The sequence below is a fragment of the Nicotiana tabacum genome, chromosome 17 (genome assembly GCF_000715075.1).
Source record: "Nicotiana tabacum cultivar K326 chromosome 17, ASM71507v2, whole genome shotgun sequence".
NCBI lineage: Eukaryota > Viridiplantae > Streptophyta > Magnoliopsida > Solanales > Solanaceae > Nicotiana > Nicotiana tabacum.
Genome location: NC_134096.1, coordinates 13,736,703 through 13,758,022, shown reverse-complemented (window position 1 = coordinate 13,758,022; position 21,320 = coordinate 13,736,703). Strand labels below are relative to the sequence as shown.

At 36.6% G+C, this 21,320-nt stretch overlaps 1 protein-coding gene across 3 annotated transcripts; it reads right to left on the bottom strand.

Annotated features, from left to right (window-relative positions):
* Positions 1-13,486: 13,486 nt before the first annotated feature.
* LOC107763125 (mitochondrial import inner membrane translocase subunit TIM10) lies at positions 13,487-20,490 on the bottom strand. 3 transcript variants are annotated; one of them, XM_016581569.2, is made up of 6 exons: positions 20,385-20,455; positions 19,639-19,861; positions 19,156-19,207; positions 18,717-18,769; positions 18,388-18,496; positions 13,487-13,863 (listed from the first exon to the last, which is right to left on the bottom strand). In XM_016581569.2, exons 3-6 carry the CDS (start codon positions 19,195-19,197, stop codon positions 13,813-13,815), a joined length of 255 nt encoding a protein of 84 aa, XP_016437055.2. In that variant the 5' UTR covers positions 19,198-19,207; positions 19,639-19,861; positions 20,385-20,455; the 3' UTR covers positions 13,487-13,812. The 3 variants fall into 3 exon arrangements, with proteins under 3 accessions (XP_016437055.2, XP_016437054.2, XP_016437053.2); XM_016581568.2 differs by lacking the exon at positions 19,639-19,861 and adding an exon at positions 19,295-19,583 and having other exon boundaries at positions 20,385-20,401; XM_016581567.2 differs by lacking the exon at positions 19,639-19,861 and having other exon boundaries at positions 20,385-20,490.
* Positions 20,491-21,320: the final 830 nt, after the last annotated feature.

Sequence of the window (21,320 nt, the reverse complement as noted above, 5' to 3'; positions counted from 1 at the left end):
CCGTTTTGAGCGGGAGAACGACTTAGAAATGGCAAGGTTAAAATAGGAGTGGCTCGATGAGAGGATCGGAGAATTGGAGAAAGAGAATTCTGGCCTCTATGATCGAGTTGCTGCCCTTGAGGCCGAGAAGGTCCAATTACTGGCGCGACCATCTGCTTCTCATACTTCAAACTTTCCTGATGTTCCTCGATAATTATACAAGGAGTGGATTCATGTTGAGGCCCAGTTAGATGTGTTCCGAGATTTGCATGCGGCGGGATCTATTTTTGGGGTCGCCCTTGAAGATGCTCGAGAAGCTCGAGTCGCTTGCAGGTATGATCCTGCAATACCATAGGTCGACGAGGGCGAGAGGGATAAAGATGTAGACCAGCTTGAGCAAAACGTCTGGTATGATGTTGCATATCCTGAGGGCGAAGGCGGCGATGGCGAGGGTGTTGAAGGTCGAGAAGGTGACGTAGTTGAGGGCCAGGTCGGCGAGGATGTTGCAGGTAATGAAGGTGGTGGCCAGTAGTTTTCTTTTTTGTATTTTCTGTATATCTTTATGTGTAGTTGGTGGCATCTTCATGAGCTTTTGTAAAGATGTTTTAAGTATGAAATACCAACTTTGTTATTTGCATCTAATTTTCTTCCTGTGGTTCGTACTTGTATATATTTTTTTGTTGATTTCGTCGCTTGGTTGCCTTGATTTTCTAGCCATAACCACTCAGTTCAAATAAGGTCGAACATATACTAAGTTTAATTATCGGCGAGGATCAGTAGGTGTTAGTTCAAACAAGGTCGAATATAACGCATGTTTAACTATGGACGAGGGCCATTAGGTGTTAGTTCGACCAAGGTCGAACATAACTTACGGTTAATTATAGTCGAGGGCTAGTAGGTGTTAGTTCGAGCAAGGTCAACATAACCTACATTTAATTATGGTCGAGGGACAGTATGTGTTAGTTCGAGCAAGGTTGAACATAACCTACATTTAATTGTGGCCGAGGGACGGTAGGTGTTAGTTCGAGAAAGGTCGAACATAACATAACCTATATTTAATTATGGCTGAGGGCCAGTAGGTGTTAGTTCAAACAAGGTTGAACATAACCTACGTTTAATTGTGGCCGAGGGCTGGTAGGTGTTAGTTCGAACAAGGTTGAACATAACCTACGTTTAAAAAGATATGCTTTTAGGTGCGGAGTTTGTCGATATCATAAACTTTAAGCATTGTTGACTTGGTTGTGCATTTGGAGAAATAGAAATAAATTTCATGCATTGTTGCTTTGTTCATACACTTGGAGAAATTTACAAATTTTTGGCCGTTTGCTGGTGTTTCAGTCCCAGTCCCAGTCTATCTAGTCCCTTCATTGGTCGATCTGGAGAAGGCTTGAGAGGTCAAACAATGAACTGACCGTCCTGTGCCTCCATTTTTGTGTACTTCGACTTGAAGTATCCCTTTCGTCGCCTCATTAAAAACCTTATTGATAAAACCCAATTGGGATAAAACTCAAGTGAGGGAAAAAAGAGTACGACTTGGGGGATGCTTTATCTCTTAGAAGTTGAAGTACTTGAGGTGGGTAATATTCCAGTTGTTTGATAGTAGCTTTCCTTCCATTGTTTCTAGTTGGAATGGCCCTTTGTTCGATGTTGTTGTGATTTTGTACGGGCCGTCCAAATTTATTCCTAGTTTGCTTTCTTGTGGGTCTTTTCTTGCTTATGTTTTAGCTTTAAGCACGTAGTCCCCGACTTTGAGCGGCATGACCTTTGCCTTCTTGTTGTAATAGTGTTCTGCTTGTTGTTTTTGGGCAATCATTCTTATGTAGGCCATGTCTCTTCATTCTTCGACTTCATCGAGTTCCTGCCTTCTACTTTCATCGTTCTTTGGTCCTCTATCGTGAGAGTATCTCAAACTGGGCTCCCCGACCTCGACCGGTATCACTGCATCATTCCCATATACTAAAGAGTAGGGCGTCTCTTATGTGCTTGTCTTCAGCATTGTTCGGTAGGCCCACCAAACTTCTGGTAATATTTCTGGCCATAGTCCCTTGGCGTCTTCAAGTTTCTTCTTCATGATGTTCAGTATCGACTTGTTGGAGGACTCCGCTTTTCCGTTTCCTTCGGGGTTGTATGGTGTCGAAAGTATCCTTTTGATACGCTACTTCTCAAAAAATTCAGCGACCTTCTTCCCTGCGAATTGGGGTCCATTATCACAGCTGATCTCTTTGGGGAGGCCGAACCGGTATATGTTGTTTTTCCAAATAAAGATGATCACTTTCTGTTCACGTATTTGGGCGAACGCTCCTCTACTTCCACCCACTTAAAGAAATAGTCAGTTAAAATTAGAAGGAATCATACGTTACCTTACCCTGCTGGGAGGGGACCCACGATTTCTATCCTCTATTTGATGAACGGCCAAGGTGAGGTGACCGAATGGCGGTGTTCGCCTACTTGGTGAATTATTGGGGCGTACTTTTGGCATTGCTCGCATTTTTTCACGAAGTCTGCGGCCTTTTTTTTCATTGGTGGGACAGTAATACCCTGCTCGTATGAAGCATCTGACCAAATCCCGATTGTCGGAGTGAGCTCCACAATGGCCTTCGTGAACCACTTCAAGGACGCACTGAATCTGATTTGGGCCCAAGCATTTTGCCAGAGGGTCGTCGTACGTTCTCTTATATAGGTTTTTGTGGATAATGTCGTACCTGGCTACTTGCATTCTTGATTTCTTGGCCTCTTTTTTATCACCTGGGAGTACGTTGTCCTGCAAATATGTAACAATATGGTTGCGCGAGTCCCAAGTCAGGTTTATGGTTCTTACCTCGATTTGGTCTATCGACAAGTTGAGAAGGTGGACTACACTTCTATCTCCGGCTGTAATGTTTTTAGTGGTTGCGTCTAGTTTGGCGAGGCCGTCCACCTCGGCGTTATGTGCTCATGGGATTTGGTCGAGTTAACATTCATCGAACTCGGGCAGCAAATTTTAGAGTTTGGTCTGATATTTCTGCAATCTTTGTTCCTTGATTTGGAAAGTTCCTGTGATTTGGTTGACTGCGAGATGGGAATCGCAACATAGTCTTAACTGTTTTGCCCCATACTTGATTGCTAGCCTTAACCCTGTAATTACGGCCTCATACTCGGACTCGTTGTTAGTCATATCTAGGCACCTTATGAACTGGCAAATCAATTCACCGGTTGGGACTTCGAGTACGAGTCCCAGTTCGGACCCTGATATGTTAGACGCGCTGTCTGTGTACAGGACCTAGAGGTCTTGTATTTTGGGGAGAAGCATGGGCTGCTTCTATTTCAACTTCGAGCATTATTTTTGCGCTGAAATCGGCAACGAAGTCAGCGAGGACTTGCAACTTTATCGTTGTTCGCGGTTGATATGTGATATCGTGCTCGCTCAGTTTGATGGCCAATTTGGCCAACCTTCCCGACAACTCGGGTTTATGCAAAATGCTCCTTAGGGGGAAAGTTGTGACGATCGAGATGGGGTGGCACTGGAAATATGGTCTGAGCTTTCGCGAAGCTACGACTAAGGCCAGGGCCAATTTTTCGAGGTGAGGTTACCTCATCTCGGCATCGACTAATGTTTTGCTAATGTAATAGATGGGACATTGTGTACTTTTTTTTTCTCGAACCGGGACTGCGCACCTTTATTTTCTTGAACCAGGACTGCGCTTACAGTTACTTCGGATATATCTAGGTAAACGAGGAGACGTTCCTCTAGCTTTGGCTTTGAAAGTAGTGGTGGTGATGACAGGTACGCTTTCAACTCCTTCAGGGCCTAGATGCACTCAGAAGTCCATTGGAGGTCGTTATTCTGTTTTAGTACACCGAAGAATATATGACACCTGTCTGATGATCGTGAGATGAATCTTGAAAGATCGGCGATACGGCATGTCAACTTCTAAACCTATTTTTTGGTGGTCAAGTGTTCTGGTATCCCCTCGATGGCTTTGATTTGATCAGGATTGACCTCGATTCCTCGTATCGTCTGAGTATGTCGAAGGTCTCTCTCAGATAGTCGATGTGATCTTCTTTCCTTTTGGACTTGACTAGAATTTCGTCTATATAGACTTCCATCATTTTGCTGAGCTGGTCTTTGAACATTCTCGTCACCAACCTTTGGTAAGTTGCCCCTCCGTTTGTCATCCCGAAGGGCATGACCTTGTAGCAGTACATCCCCTGATGGGTGATGAATGTGGTTTTCTCTTGATCTTCTTCTTCCATGAGGATTTGATTTTATCCTGAATAGGCATCTAAGAAGCTCAGTAATTCATGCCCGGCCGTTGAGTCGATGAGTTGGTCGATATGGGGTAATGGAAATGAATCCTTGGGGCATGTTTTGTTCAAATCTGTGAAATCCACGCACATCCGCCATTTCCCATTCTTCTTTTTCACCATCACCACGTTGGCGACCCATTGGGGATACTTCGACTCCCTAATGAAGCCATTTTCCAATAGTGTTTCCACCTCTTCTCGCACCGTGTCATTAATCGCGAAGTTGAACTTAGCCTAACCTGCCTCACCGAAGGGGTGTAATGGGTCGATGTTTAGTTTGTGCGTGGAGAATTCTTTTGGGACACCTGGCATATCTGCATGGCTAAAAGCAAACAAATCTGCATTAGTAGTTAAGAACTGATGGAATTTACTTGGTTCCTGAAGTTTGCAGTCGATGTAAGCTTTCTTATTGTGATCGTTGGTGACTAATTGAATGGGGTCGAGGTCTTCTATGGTCGATTCCACAGCTTCGACCATATCAGGGTCTCTGATGATGTCTTTGCTATTATCATATATCGACCTCGACCCTGTTGATTGTTATGCCTTTTTTTCTTGGTCCTTTGCTTATTTAGTGGCCATGCAGTCTAGAGCGATGCGGTAGCATTCTTGAGATGTGCGTTGTTCCCCTCGTATGCTGAATATCCCCTAGAAAGTCTGGAATTTGATGACCTGGTATAAGATGGAGGGGATGGCCCTCATGGTGTGTATCCATGGTCGCCCTATTATGACATTGTATGTTGTATCTTGGTCCATGATGTGGAATGTGGTCTCCAAAGTGATGCCACCAGCCAGAACGGGAAGCGTGATTTCGTCCGATGTTCGCTCAACTGCATTGTTAAATCCAGTTAGCGTGATGCAATGCGACACTATCTTATCTTCGAGTTTCATTTGTGCAAGTACTCGAGGATGGATAATGCACGCACCACTCTCAGCGTCTACCATAATGCGTCTCACATCGGTATCTAAAATTCGTAAAGTAACAACAAGGGCATCATAGTGAGGGAAAACCAAATCGTTGATATCTGACTTATTGAAGATGATACTTTCTTCGAGTTCATCGCACCGCTCGGGGGTGATCGACCGTTTAAGCTTGTGGTTAGTGGCAAACTTTACGCTATTGATGGAAACATCTTCGTTGCCACCGATGATCATATGGACGGTGCGGGTCGGTGAGGGAGGTTTCGGCGGCCCTTGATATTATTCGTGCCCTCTGGCAAAGTTAGTCCTTCCTCGGTCGCTCAGCAACTCTTTGAGGTGTACCTGTCGTAACATGTTTACGACCTCCTGCCTTAGGGCGATGCAATCTTGATTTTGTGCCCTCGTTCTTAATGGAACTCACAAAGGGCATCCGATTTTCTTGTACTCGGATCTGACCTCATCTTTTATGGCCACTTCACCTTTGGTCTGAACTTTTCCAAGGCGTAGACTATTTCTATAGGTGACACACAAAAGTTATGAGCAAATAATAAAGGAGGCATACCTCTCTCATTCCGGTGAGTCCCTGTCCTTGATCTGGGTGGGCCTTCTTCGTGGCGGGACGAAGGGGTGCAATGGCCTCTCTGACATATGGTTGATGTCGTTCCTTGTTGGGTCGTGGAGCTGCGAGGTCCCTTCTGGTATCATTTCTTTGATCTTTTCTGGATTCGGCCTGTACCGAGGTCAGTCGATGAGTTGGTCCATTGAGGGCGTCCTCATCTGCTCAGACCTCGGCACAATATGCGTTGTGTATTTCATCCCAAGTGGTTAGGGGATACTTTATCAGTCGACTCAATAGCTTTCTAGTCGCCCTCGAACTGTCCCTACTCAGCCCGTTCTGGGAGGCTGCGACTGCCATTTCTTCTGACACGTTTGGTAGGGTCATCCTTACTCAATTGAAACGAGCGAGGAAGTCCCTCAGTCCCTCTCCTGGAGATTGCTTAATAGCAAATATGTCGTTCACTCTTGCCTCGGCTTTCTTGGCCCCAGCATGGACCGTTACGAACTTGTCTGCCATCTCTTCGAAAGTTTCAATAGAGCGCGCATGTAGTTGTGAATACCATGTCAACGCTCCTCCTGTGAGGGTTTCACCGAATTTATTCAACAAAATAGAGGATACTTGTTCTTTGGCGAGATCATTGTCTTTCACGGCGGTGACATAGTGAGTCACATGATCTTCAGGGTCAGTCGTGCCATCATATATTTTTAGATAGGGCGGCATTTTGAAGGTCTTCGGTATGGCATGTGGGGCTGTATCGTCACTGTATGGCTGCTCGATAAATCGGTCGGCATCTCACTTCGACAACAGTTTGGGGGTGTCAGGTATTTTATCGACTCTTTCCTGGTGTTCTTTCACTTAATCTCGGTGTACCTTGTTCTCGTTCTCCATTTTCTCCATCCTTTCCAAAATGGTTGCAAGAGCGTTATCACCTGCATTATCAATGACGTTGTGAGTAATACTTGTTGTTGGAGGTGGAGGGAGTTGGTCACACTGTTCGTTCGCCCGTTGCACAGTGTAAATCCTTGTATTTTCCACAGTTGCGTCTTGGGCGGACTTGTTGAGGATGCCAGTTAGCACGTCGGTTAGTCATGCTTCGAAGAGCTTTTTTACAGCTGGGGCGTCTCTTCCCCTGCAGATGTGGAGGCTTTCTTACCAAGAGATTTTGTGATGCTGCAGTGAGGAGGGGGTGACCCATCTCGCCTAGGGGAGGCATTGGCCATTGCGTCTTCGTTCGTTGTTTCACAACTCTCATTGATGACGCTCATGAGGTTGGTTATGAGATCACTTATTATTCTCGTCCTTTCTTCTATGTTATCTGCCATATTGGATTTGTGCATACAAAGAAAGGAGATCTTGTTCTTGCTCTTCTTTCTTTTTTACGTTAGCGATCCGTGTTAGTTATAAATCTAAAAGAAACTAAAATTTTAATTAGAAATTTCCCACAGACGACGCCAAATTATTTGACCAAAAAATATAACTTTCGGCTAAAATAGTTGAGTTTATATAATAATGGGTTAAACTTAGTTAAAAATAATATCTCTAGATGTGAGTTCCGAAAACATGAATAACATTAGACAGATCTGGTAGTGGATTGACTACATTAATTGTTCTAAAAAGTATGAGAAATAATGGAGGAAGAACTAACAATAAATGGCATTTAAGTAAATATGAGAAGTGGTTTACCCAATAAAGGATGAACTAGATGATTGTCTCTCCTAACAATGATGAGTGACAGACAAATCCTAGAATGTTCGAATTATTCTTGGATCTGATGGAAATGTGTGAAATAATATGAGGAAGAATCTTGATGGAAAGATAGTGTTTGTATCTTTCTATAAGAGAGAGAATCTTTTCTCAAAAGTTTGTTCTTATCAAAATGAATGTCACACGCCCTACATTGCTGTCTCTTTTTCTATATATATGAGACATAACCCTAACACACCCTAATAGTACAAGTGTAGAGAATATCCACTAAAATATTTTCTTTAATATCCCATTTTGAAAAATAGTCGTTACGACTCTACTAATGGTGTTCGATCTCGCCCGTTGACATCTCGACCACAAACCTCGCTGCTTCCTGGTCGACCTCGATTGACCCATTCCTTAGTGCTATATTGCCCTAAATATTTTTGGGCAGATTTTGACTTATACACCTTTCACTAAAACAATTGATGTGTAAAATCTCACTCTTTTATTTCACTCTCATCTGTCATCATTTACAAAATCAATTAAGAGAGAAAAGTTAGAGTTGAATAGCATAGAAAGTGATAGAAGGTAGAAGCAGCTAAATAATACGGATTAACCGAATACCAATTTCAGTTATTTAAGTTTTACCAATATTTTTATATGAAAAGAAAGACATAATAGGATACTCTTTTTAGGGGTAAATTTCACATATGGTCATATAACTATGTCTTTTTTTCACCAAAGTCATATAACTTTATTTTCTCATACAAAAATCATATAACTATGATTTTTTTTTCTTCACAAAAGTCATATAACTTTATTTTCTCACACAAAAATTATAAAACTTTCATTAACTTACATAAAAATTATAGTGGTCGGAAAATAAATTTTTTGATCCTATTTTCTTATTTTACGTTTTTTTATTTTTTATTTTCAGTCTAATAAATAATTATTCAATTAAAATAGGAGAAATATGAGTATATTTTTAGCCCTCCAAAAATAATAGCTGATAAAATATTTTTTATATATGTGTGTATTATATAAATATAACATACACATTCTATATATATTTTATCTAGCAAATGCAATTAGTTTCGATGGGTCAGTTAATTTTATATTTTTCCCTTAAAATAGGAATGACCCAACCCAGTATGAACCAATAACTATATATGCAAGTTAAAATAATATGAAAAGTGAATTCTTCCCCCCATAAAAACTTAGTTTGGAATGCATGAGATTCTAACAAAAATAAAGAAATAAAAGTTATAATTAGAGAGTACTTGAAATAAAAATGCTATTAATTTGAATAAAAATCTCGGAAAGAAAAATATAATACAGAAGTATCATATTTTTGAAGGATTTACTATTCACTTTTAGTATTATTTTAATTTTTATATATGAGTATTGGGTCGGGTTGGGTCATCCCTATTTATTAGACTGAAATAAAAAATAAAAACTACAAAATAAAAAAATACTACTGAAAATTTGTATTTTCTGATCACTATGATTTTTGTGTGGGTTAGTAAAAGTTTTATGATTTTTATGTGAGAAAACATAGTTATATGACTGGTGAAAAAAAATCATAGTTATATGATTTTTGTGTGAGAAAATAAAGTTATATGATTTTAGTGAAAAAAAGTCATAGTTATATGATCATTTATGAAATTTACTCTTCCCGGAGATATACAACCACATCTTCAACAATACATACGTGAATTTGTAGCATCGTGGTAGCAGCACGTTTCGAACTCGATGGATAACGGACCCCTCTCTACCTCCCCACTTAAAATCTTTACTGAACTATGACCGGCTTTCCCGTTCATCGTATCGACCGATCCAGACCCCGTACCTGTCCCCGATGAAAGTCAGGATGAAACCGCTCTGCTTAAATGTAGGTTAAATGTACGCTTTTTTCTGTGTCAAAATTCAATCCCTGACATGCACCTAAATCATAATTTGTGTTCTTACCACTGGGCCAAACCCAATGGGCAAATTATACAAAAAGATTTTTCAACCACATAAAGATAGTAGTACTCTTTATATCCTAATTTAGACAACACTATTTCATCTTAAAACATCCCAACATGTTTGACACAATTAAACTACTTTCACAACTTACAATAATCTAAAATCATTTACATACTTAAATTCAAAAGTTTATGAGATATTTTCACTATCAAGCTAACTTTGCAACCATTACTTTCATACTCTCTGCCACTACCACTAATGTATCCATAAGTCAAGTTAACATCTTAAGCTCCAATGCTCCATACCAACCATAAGTTTGACATATAAATAGTGGCGGAACCAGCATTTTTATTAAAGGGAATCAAAATATAAAGAAATAAACTCACCAAGAAGTCAAGGGGTGTCATTATATATATATATTTATTTATTTATTTTTATTTTTATTTTTTAAATACCGAGCTAAATAGTATAATTTTCCGACGAATGGATGTCGGTTGACACCCCTTGGGTGCATGTTGCTCCGCCACTGCATATAAATACTCAGAAGGGAGAATAATTGGTAATTAAAAATAATAAAATAAAATAAAATAAAAGATAAAGAGACAAGTTTCTAGTTGCAAAATTTCAAGGCCAATTGCCCATAAACCAAAAAGTAATATAAATTGAGAGGAAAAGAGCCCACATTTGCGTAATATTCGATCGTAATATAATGGGGTTAGAAGCGGATAACTGTAGATGGGTCACTCACTATTTTTGACTTTTTTCCCAATTATACTATATTATAAATTTATTTATCCGTAGTAAAGAGATTATCACTTAATTATAGTCTCATATACGAATTAACAATTATATACAAATTAGTGATAATATGCTATTCTTCCCCTTTAGAATCTCAATATCAAACTCGCGAACCAATACCAGTCTTCATTATTCAGCCTCTGTTCAAAATAACGTCGTAAAGGGTAGGGGACTACCTGTACAAGAAACGAAAAGGTTGTGCTTCTCATTGGGAAAATATGGTCTTGGATTTTCTATAGGAAATTAATGCTAGTTATATGTACTGCCAAAGCAGATTGAACTGAAAACCTGTTAATCCATTAAAAACTCTATTTAAAAAGTTTTGAAGCTTTGAATTTAAAAATCGAATTTTACAAAAGTATTATTTATTTGGATTGGATATTGTTACAAATAATTGAGAATATTTTTTGAAGATTATAGCTCAATTTTAAAAGAATTTGGTGAAGATTCGAGTTGATTTTAGTTGAAATTTCATATTAAAACTCGAAAAAGAAGACATAAATAAATTGTATATACATTTTATACGTCGCGTGTACAAACGACATAGAAAATATATACAACTAACACAATTGTATACAAGTTGCATATAAGCTCTAGCTTTTTTTCCATTTCTATACAACAAAAAATTATATTTAAGTTGTATATAATAATTTTCACCGAATTTATATAAATTTTAAAAACTGTAATTACTTTCTGTAAATAGAAAAACCTAACTAAAACCGAGTAAATAAGTTTATAATTTCATATATATGTATATACAAATAAAATTCCTTTTTTTTTTCATGAGTCTCTTGCCAAATCGGGACAAATGGTTGCACGGTTAATGTTCCAAGCCCAAATGTTATAGACCAACCTAAAAACATTAGAGAATCTGACGGCGTCAATAAGGGCTGCATTTTAAGATGCAACACTTCGTGGGGCGTTTGTGGATGGAAGCACCGGGCCAGATGGCTCAAAAGGGCCACAGAAGGATGTTGAGTTCTTCTTTTCTTTCTTTTTTTTAACATAGACATGGTGTTGGAGCGGACGGAAAATGGGCCCGTGCAAAGCGTGTGAAAAGGAAGACGCGACAATGATGTCATAACCTTGCCAAAATATGGTGATAAGGCTATAACATCACCGTCGCCTCTCCCCTTTTACAAGCTTTGCATAGTCCCTCTTTCATCGGCTCCATCACTATGTGCGGGTTATAACAAAAGAAGACTCAGTATCCTTGTGCAGCGGTTCTAAGCCGTCTGGCCTAGTGTTTTCATCTACGGACGTTCCACGTAGTGTAGCCTCTCTTACAATGCAGCTCTTATAGACACCATCATTTGCTCCAATCCAATATCTTCACTTTAGTCTACTCAAGGATAAAACTCAAAGGTTAATTACTATCGAATTGGTCTCACTATCATAAATGCACAAGATTCGATTTATCTCATTAAAGGCACACAGATTCACCTTTTCATCATTTCATCATGAATTTTTTTTTATAACTGTAGTGTCCGGGCCAGCTTGCGTGCACCTCAATTAATTTCACGGGATACCTGCCACCTCCCACCAGTAACAGGTACCAGGTAACTCTATCCACCAAGGCTTGGATAGATGGGAAGAAATCACCTAGTAACTTTTGCCTCGGCTAGAATTTGAACCTCATACCTCATGGTTCTCACTCACTTCACTGACTACTAGGCAACACCCTCGGGTATCATTCCATCATGATGCAAATCCTAACTATTCTAGAAAATATATAAAAATTAGATAAGATATATTGCATAGCACTTCTCACTTATAGTGTTTCTAATGTGAAAATTAATCTTTATCTTGTAATAAAAGTTAAAATATTAGCAATTTTACATCTTAAATAGGACAATGCCTCCTTCATTATTTGAATTCTAACATTAAACAATTCGAGTAAATTACACTAGCATCCCTATAATATTATGACTCAATTATATATATTCGTTGTATTTTAACGTTAAAAACTTACTCTCTTTTGTGAAGGGAATCCTACGAACATATTATTATTTTTGTTAATTTGATAATTTGGGCCGGGGAAATTAAATGATTAACTGTATATTGAATCATGTACGACTTTTGTAGGATCCCATTGCATATGAGGGTTTTAAGTGTCTTGATTGAAACATAGAGATAAAAATCATATTTGTGTAGAATTTGCAGTATATAAAAATTATAAGTGTTTGATTTTGAATACGGAGAATGTAGCCGCAATTGAGGCATATTAGGATAACGTTTACAGTAATTAGTCCCAGAATATGCGTGTTGTGCATTTACCCAATACCAATGAGCATTCAATTAAAATTTAACATAAATATTATATTTAACAATATGTTTAAATCATAAAATAAAAAATTTAAAAGATATAAGTTTTTGAAAATTACGAATGTTAATTATATTACAACAAAAGAAAAAAATCGTGTGTGGCATTAAATGACTACATTTTTATCAAAAGTTTGTCCACTGCTTTTTCCAATTGATCAAAACTGCAGTTTATTACCAAAGAACTCTACCTTTAAAAAGTTAAACTCAACACAAAATGTTAGTTGGCTTTTAAGCTAATAAATGGATCCTAAAAATGTCTATAAAAAAACTTAAGTCTCTAAGAAAAAAGGTTGTCTTCATCGAAAATATATTAAGGCTGGCAAAATAAATGAATTTGACAAAATAAACCAAACGCCTCCTTAGAGGCTCCCTGTAGCTCTGTTGTCTAATATTTGAAAACGATATTGACTAAATCAATTCTAAAACTTTTTGTTATTGCCAATCGTTAAATCATTCAAATAATAGTGAACTATTTTTTTCTTTCAATTAAATTGTGACTTGTGAGATAATTCAATCAGTTGATTATTCATTTTTACTGAAGTCATTATATATATAAGCCTTGAAAGACAATATGAATGAGAGAAAAAAGAAAAAAAGCACTTACCTTGAACGCCGGTTTCTTTGCATCCTTAACAAGAATTCTGGAAAAGAGATAATGAGCCTTATATTTTAGTTTCTATTTGTAAAATAAACAATATATACATATTAAAAAGACTTGACAAAAATTTCAGTATATTCTAGTTTGGACAAAAGTTCTAGTATTTTGCCTATGAACCAATATATACATATTGTTACACCCCTTGGAATGCGGCTTTTTCCCGGACCATGCGTGAACGCAAAATGCTTTGTCCAACAAGGTTATATTTGGACCGACTTACATGCACCTCGACTAGTTCCACACATTTTTATTTGAATTAAAGGATGTCTTGATAGAATAACATTTCTTACTAACATCAATAAGGACCACGCTTACAAGAAAGGCCATGGTAAATTGAAAGTCTAGATAGGAAATTCATCTAACAATGACAAATGTGGAAAGAGGAAATTTCAGTTGCATTAAGAAGGACAATATGACAAAGCTTTAATTAAAATACTTCCATATAAAGAACGGAGCCGCTGGAACTAATCCTAAAATAAGAACGAAAACCTATATGCATTTCTTTATCAACCGCAAAAATACATTACTGTAAATCTCAGAAAAACATCAAAATTTCAAGGTTTTGGTGGCGATAACAAAACCATAATGCTAATTCATATGATATCCTGGTCTTTATATGGTCAGGCGTAGAAGAATTTCACATGGGTGATCGTCCATTACCGAGCATCTGACCGATAAGGTTTGTTGCCTGAAAATAAAAATAAAAAGTGACTTGAATATTTGACAAGTGCAGATGTACCAAAGCTATCTACATTTTCAGCATAAAATTACCAGAGGACATCTGAAACATATTTGAAGAACAAAATTGTATGCTAGTTAAAAGAAAGAAATGGGATAACAATGTATGCTGCAGTTGTATTCAACTCGAGAAGCCCGTTAATGTGCATAGAGTTTGAGAAGCATGCATGTGGCATGAATTTACCACAAGCTGAAGAATCACAAAAAACATAAAAGTAACACCGATACGATTGTTTGACAAAAAATTAGCAACTAAAAAGAGGTCTGACTTATAAGTAGCTGTTCACTATGTTCAGATTTAAATTTTTGATTTGGCTCAAATTAGGGCTCTTTAACCAAGAATATATTGGTATTTTTACCAGCTTCTCTTATGCTTTTTGATGGATTTATGCCCCATTTACTGTGACTAATTGACTAACCATGGTTTGATGTGAGAGCATAAAATATGGAATAGCATCAAACACTTACATAAAATTGAGCAAAGGCCAAAACTGAAGAAGGAACTGAAGGAGCAAAAATTCAGCCTTCGTAGCCAAATGCTTCAGGTCTTCACAATAAAAAGGAGTTGCGAAATAAAGGGACGACAAAGTTTGAAAAATAAGCAAAGGGTGAACATTGTGAAAAGAAAAGAAGGTGAGTGTTGAATTCTATAGTGCTTAGTAAGATCGTAATCACTTATTACCCATATTTCTATCCTACCCCTATTCAAAAGCCTACATTATATTCATTCAAGTCCTAAATAATTCCAAACTAGGTGCACCTACATTAGAGGAGATTTCTACCAAATACTTCAATTGCTTATTATCATTTCAGCACTTTTATCCAAACACATAACTGATTATTTAATAAATAAGTTTCAGCACTTAAAAGTGTTTTTCAACACCTAATGCTTATCAAATATCAACTACTTTAAATCAACTAAGCGAAACATGCTCTTAAGATCCTTGTTCACTACTCTCCAATAATATAATGATATATACTACATAGAAATAGATAGATATAGATACTAAATTGACATTAAGCTCCTTTTAAAATTTTAGTTTAATATTCAACTACTTTGGGCCAATGACAATAGTATTTGCACCAAAGCACGATTAAACACTAATTATTGTTATCGCATTGAAGATTATTTTCCCAAAATATCAAAAAATACACATCAACTAAATCTTGATATTCACAAGAGACAAATCGTTCCTCATACAATTAGCGCAATAGGATATATAGATTTTTGGAAGTCGATTATCTGCTTGCGAGCCACATCTTGATTTAGGCATCACATAGGCCAATTTGGATATCTTCACGGATCAACTTGGGCTACTCTTTTCTTATGGGTTATTTTGGGCATAGCCCAAATCATCCCACCAGCAAAATACATTTTACCCAACCCATTAAATTTTGGGGCGGGTTATAGACTTCTGGCCAAATTTGCAACCCCTAGATTTAAAAAAAAAAAACACTTCCAAAATAATGAAACGACATCCTCTAACTCTCTATTAGCCCAAGCATCATCATCTCAATTGAGTGGCGAAATTGACCCAATAATATATAACTCACCCAACCTGACAAAGATTTAACCGGACGGACAAAATGTGTTTTGCTGGTCTACTTATTTGGGCTATGCCCAGAGTAACCCATTAGAAAACAGTAGCTGAATTAACCCGTGGAGATGTCCAATACTGACTCGTGCCCTAACTTCACCCTTGGGCTAGGCATTAGTAGGTAAATAGTCCCCTACACACACGCCTAATCCGATAATAAAACGAGGTCAACCCTTGCTCTTCAGTTCTATTCCTAATCTATACCCGTATATGATTTATAACCCCACACAATTGCCAATTGAAATACTTCCAAAAGTCATATTCTAGTTTTCTTTCTACTTTTTGTTCATTATTATTTTCAAGTTATTTACGAATATGAAAAATTGTTTTCAATTCTCTTTCTTGAAGGATAAGTGTGTCCCACGTATTAGTTTCCTGGAAGTGATTATATCTAAGCTTGTTTGTTGTAACTAGTAAGCCACATACTAAATGTTAAGTGATGGTAGATTGGTAGTAACTAATAAAAGCTAATTAACATTTCTACAATTTTTAAAAAGCTTTGAAGTCTCAAGATTATTGGTGAGACTATTATTTTCATAATGTTTCTTCAGTTCTGTGCTAAGATTAAATACATCAATTAAGTGCGAGGGAATTATAAAAAATGTTACATAAATAAGAGAAATAGGTATGAAAAAATTAAGTATCTGCTGTTGATTTTACTAACAAGATTGGTTGAGGGCAGGTTGAGAATCTTAATTGATGCCTCCAAAAAGAATGAATAAAAAGCCCAACCCATTTAGGTCCAAATAAACTTTTGGCAGGTTGGGTCATGATCCACTTGTTGATTCAGCCCATTTTAACTTGCACAATGTCGAAGTAAACTGCCCAATTGCCACCCCTAAGTCTTAATTAACTGGTCCGGAATCCACTAAACTATTCAATTACCTATTTTCAAACTTCTTCTACCACCTAGCTATCATTTCAAAACATATGGAAAAAAACTCTTTTGGCCACAAACTAGAGTCCAATTATTTTACTTAACTTTGGAGACATAGCACTCTTTGCCTTGCAATATGTAATCTCAAGTCTTAATCAGCTTTCATGGACTAAAATGAATGTACTAATAGCCTATTTGGCCGTACTTCTTTTTGGCCAAAAGTACTTTTTCCAAAGTTATGGTGTTTTGCCAAATTTTTAGAAGAAAAGAAAAAGTACTTTTGAGTAGAAGCATAAGCAGTTTTTGAGAAGTAAAAAAACTAGCTTCTACCCAAAAATACTTTTGAAAAAATTACACTTAGAAGCACTTTTTAAAGCTTGGCCAAACACTAATTGCTCCTCAAAAGTGCTTTACAAATTAATTAGCCAAACACAAATTGCTTCTCACTTTCAAAATAAGTTGATTTTAGAAGCACGACCAAACAGGATATAAATTTCTATATTAAACTAGCATGAGTATCACACACCCCCTTAGACTTTATAAAATGGAACTTTTCCTAAATCTAGGGGTGTACAAAGAAAACCGATAAACCGTACTAAACCGACAATCCGAGTCAAACCGGAAAAAAAAATCCGATGCGGTTTGGTTTGATTTGGTTTGGTATTGAAAAATAAAACCCGACCATAATTGGCTTGGTTTGGTTTTAACTAAAAAAAGTCAAACTGAAACCAAACCAACCTGATAGTACATTTATATAATTTTTAAAAATATTTTATACATATAAATATTTATAGTAATGTAATTTATAAATATTTCTTAAACTTTTTCATAATTTTATCTTTTAACGTATTATTTCAAGTTTAGACTTAACATTCTTGAATGGTAAATCAATTTTAAACCCCATAAATGTAGTAACTCAAATAAAGTTCAAATAAATACTAATGCTAACAAAAGAAATTCAATTTAATACTAGGAATGACGATAGTGTTGGATAATTATTTTAGTTTTACATTGGTTTATAATGAAAATGCATCGCTTAGTTTATCTTTTTCTTTAGTGCTTAGTTATGTAATTAATATTAGTACTTAGTAGCTATACTTACTTTAGCATGACTTATATAGTATTTTTAGATTATGTTAATTTTTATTATGGCTTATTAATTAGCAATATTTGTTTTATGTAATTTTATTATTTTATCTTTGTTATTGAATACTTTAGTATAATGCTATGACTTATCTCATATTATTGTGTTAGTTTCTTGGAAAATACATTATATAGTTATGTTTTACTAGGACTTAAGAAATATTTGGAGCACAAGTTACATATTTTATGCTATGAAGACTTTACCGAAAGAAAACCCGAAAACCCGAAAAAATCCGAAAAACCCTAGAAAAACCGAGATTGAAAAAGCCAACTTTGTTGGTTTGGTTTGGTTTATAAATTTAAAAACCCGACACCATTGGTTTGGTTTGATAATTGAAAAATCCGAACCAACCCGACCTATGTACACCCCTACATAAATCCATTGTATATTGACTAAAGTACTCATTGAGGCTATCTACCCTGTCCCTTTCCCCAACCTCTGGTGACCCCATCCAGTGACCTTTACGGCTTTTCCCTAACTCCCATGCTAAAATGGTAAGAATTACCACTCAGTATGAGTGCTTTGTTTAGATGAAAAACATAATACTTGTTTGCTTTAGTCCACAACGACAAGACAGCCCGGAAAAAATTAGTATATGAACTGGGTTGTTTTTATTATAAGGTCACTATCTGAACTGTTATCTAAACCTAGAAACTGATAGAGTTCCTGGAAAAGCGCATGACACACAAAATGTAAGGAAGAAAATACTCATAGTTTCCGCTGCTTTTTGAGTGAAAAGGCAGCTATAATTTCAAAATTAATACATTAAAGTTCATTTAACGGCAACCAGATCACTTATCCTCAGACCAAAAGGAAACAAAAAAAGTATTAGAATGAAATCATCGAATCATTTACCTGCCAATATTTTGATACACAACGATCGATGCAGCTATTTTCGCCAATATTTAGCTCAGGGTCCTTGTACTTTCTCTCGACACACTTGTTGAAGCATGTCTGAGTGAGCCTAGATCACAACAATAAACATCAATGTATGTAAGTTCAGAAATTTTGTACACATGCCTTCAATGGAAGTAACTAAGCAACAATATTGGAGCGGAATTAGAAGGAAAACTGAATCATATGGATAATCACCAAATCTTTTAATTTTTTTACTCCAAGAAGATTTCATTGTGCTATTAGGTTAAGACTTATGATTGAAATGGCTACAATTTGGAACACCTTACTTGTTAAACAATTCAACCCTGTACTCCATCTCCTTCTCAGCCATGCCAAAAATCTGCATACATAAGGAAAAAGGTGAGGGGGTGTAAGAACCAGAAACATTTTAGCTTGAAAAGTTCTGCATTTAACGTCTTACATAGAATGCAAATACAGTCAAACCTCTCTATAACAGCCTAGGTTGTTCCAGATTTTTTTGGTTGTTATAGCGAAGTGCTGTTATAAATAACATATATTATAACATAGCATGGAAATTAGTTCCAAAGAAACTTGGCTCTTGTAGTGAATGGTAGTTATATAGCGATGTTGTGATAGAGAGGTCTGACGGTATTTTGAAATTTGGAAGCTGGAATTACTAACAAATGTGTGATAATCACACAGGAAGCATTTTTCCTTACAGAAAAACAAAGACTAAATGATAAACGCATCACAAAAGTAAAGAACCTGCTCCTTGTCAACGGTTGTTGGTAGGTTATTAGCAGCCATCTTTACGGACCTATGAGATAAAAAACAACACTTACATCAAAAAGCCTAATTATAGGTCTGAACCCAATGCAAAAAAAAAAAAAAAAAGGGAACATACGGTAAAATATGCTAAAAGAACTTTAGCAGTTTAGCAAAAATCGAGGAATGTGAGAACGTTGTCCAATCACAATACACCTTATGTCCTGGGCAATGAATTTACTGTATGTTTAGAAGTCACTGCTGCACCCACTGCCTTCAACTCGATGTTGTGTACATGTTTGTGTACAAGAAGTCTTATTACTGGTCTGAATCCAGTCTAAGAAGCATACAGCAAGATCTGCCAAGAAAACTTTAGCCTAAAGGATGATGCCCAATCATCATACCCCTTTATGCCGTGGACAATGAATCTGCTATATGTGTAGCAAGTGTTAATGCACACACTAGTTAGGATCAAGTGCTTACCATTATGCCAAAAGCTATAGTTGATAGCAAGGGCGCAACTTATTTCTTAACCAAGCCCACCAAGCAAGCGCCATGTTCGATCATGATTCCGACCCGAGCCACCCGAGCTCCCTTGCGGGCCTTGCCATAGGCAGGATGTTGGCGTTACCCAACAACACTACCTTAGACTCCATATGTGTATACGCACACCTTTTGCCGGCAAACTACCCTTAGCCTACCTCATCTATAAGCATTTTTGTTAGTCCACCTGCTAGATCACATTGACTACTCTACCACTACTACTACTACATGTACGAAGTAAGGACAATGTCAAGTGGGCAAAGAATCTACTGCAAATGCATTTGTAGAAGGAGCGGATGTACAGTATTAGATACGTGTTCAGCCAAATTTGGCTCAGACCCTATATGTGTTAAGATATTTACTAAATATGTAGATATATTAAATTTGAACCCAGTAACTCAAATGGTCATTGGTTTCACGGGCATTCTGAACCACATAAAGTTCAAATACTGGATTCGCCTCTAGTTTGTTGCTAGTGCGGATTCATCCAACGCCTTCGTGTTGAGGTGTTTGTGTCGTGTTGAGGTGTCTGTTTAACACACAGTATATGAATCTATTGCTACAAAAGATCATAGCGTGTAGTGATAATTTTCGTGCTACTGATAAAAATTCCTAAATCTTCACAATTACGCATGTAGCTAATTCATGTTTAAACAAACGTGAAACAAAAAGTTAATGAAATTTACCGATAAATGGTGTCTTCTGTGCTCTTTCGTCTTTACAGAGAAGGGAGAAAAGGAAAAACAAATTATTCAATAGGGTTTAACTAGGGGTTTATTCGAAGTGAATGGAACTTTTGGAGGGTGGAACCCGACCCGAATTCTATAGTTCATGGGCAGTTTGACCGCTTAGTGTTTTTTTTCAGTAGTTGTTAAGGTTAATTTTGTGGAAGGAATAATTACAACTATTTTGACACTGCTAATGACTTATTATTTCCTATCCAACCAAAATATTGAAACGAGGCACACATTTCATGTATATATATATATATATATATATATATATATATATATATATATATACATGAAATGTGTGCCTATCTAAAGTACGAATAATTTATATTAAATGTTGAACGACAAAAATATTCTCGAAATATTGATCGACTTTTATAACCTTTAATATTTATATAAACTTTTATAACTTTTAATATTTATATAATTTAAGTATATAATTGTAAATCACATAAGACATGATTAGTTTTCCATTTAAACTACACCTACATCGAGCCTACAAAGTCGCTTTTGGGTCAAATCTCCTCACAACCTAATTCTTCGCCGTAGCCTACTTATATTACACCACAAAATTTGTTTAACGTTTTTCCTTTTTGTAGTTTAAAAATAATTATTCTTATGATACTCCATAAACTAAAGACGACAGTCATTGTACTCGTGGATCTGCTTGTTTTCATAATGAAACATAAGAGCCTTACAACCAACTATAGTCAAGAGTTCTCTTAATTTCTTGCATTGCACTATTTTTCAGGTATTATCTTTTGTAATTAGCTAAACAACTTTTTTAGGAATTACTATTAGTTATTGTGTAATTAGAAAATAGTTTGGATACTTTCACTTTGTTTTCACAATATCTAGGATGTTCAATCCATCTAAAAAATTGCAAGTGAG

Bases quoted from the DNA above. Each gene is read 5' to 3' on its own strand.
- LOC107763125 (XM_016581567.2), bottom strand. From the start codon at position 19,197: ATGGCTGCTAATAACCTACCAACAACCGTTGACAAGGAGCAG. The intron at 18,770-19,155 runs GTTCTTTACTTT...TTATGTATGCAG, and splicing joins CAACCGTTGACAAGGAGCAG to ATTTTTGGCATGGCTGAGAA. The intron at 13,864-18,387 runs GTAAATGATTCG...TTTTATTTTCAG, and splicing joins GTGTATCAAAATATTGGCAG to GCAACAAACCTTATCGGTCA.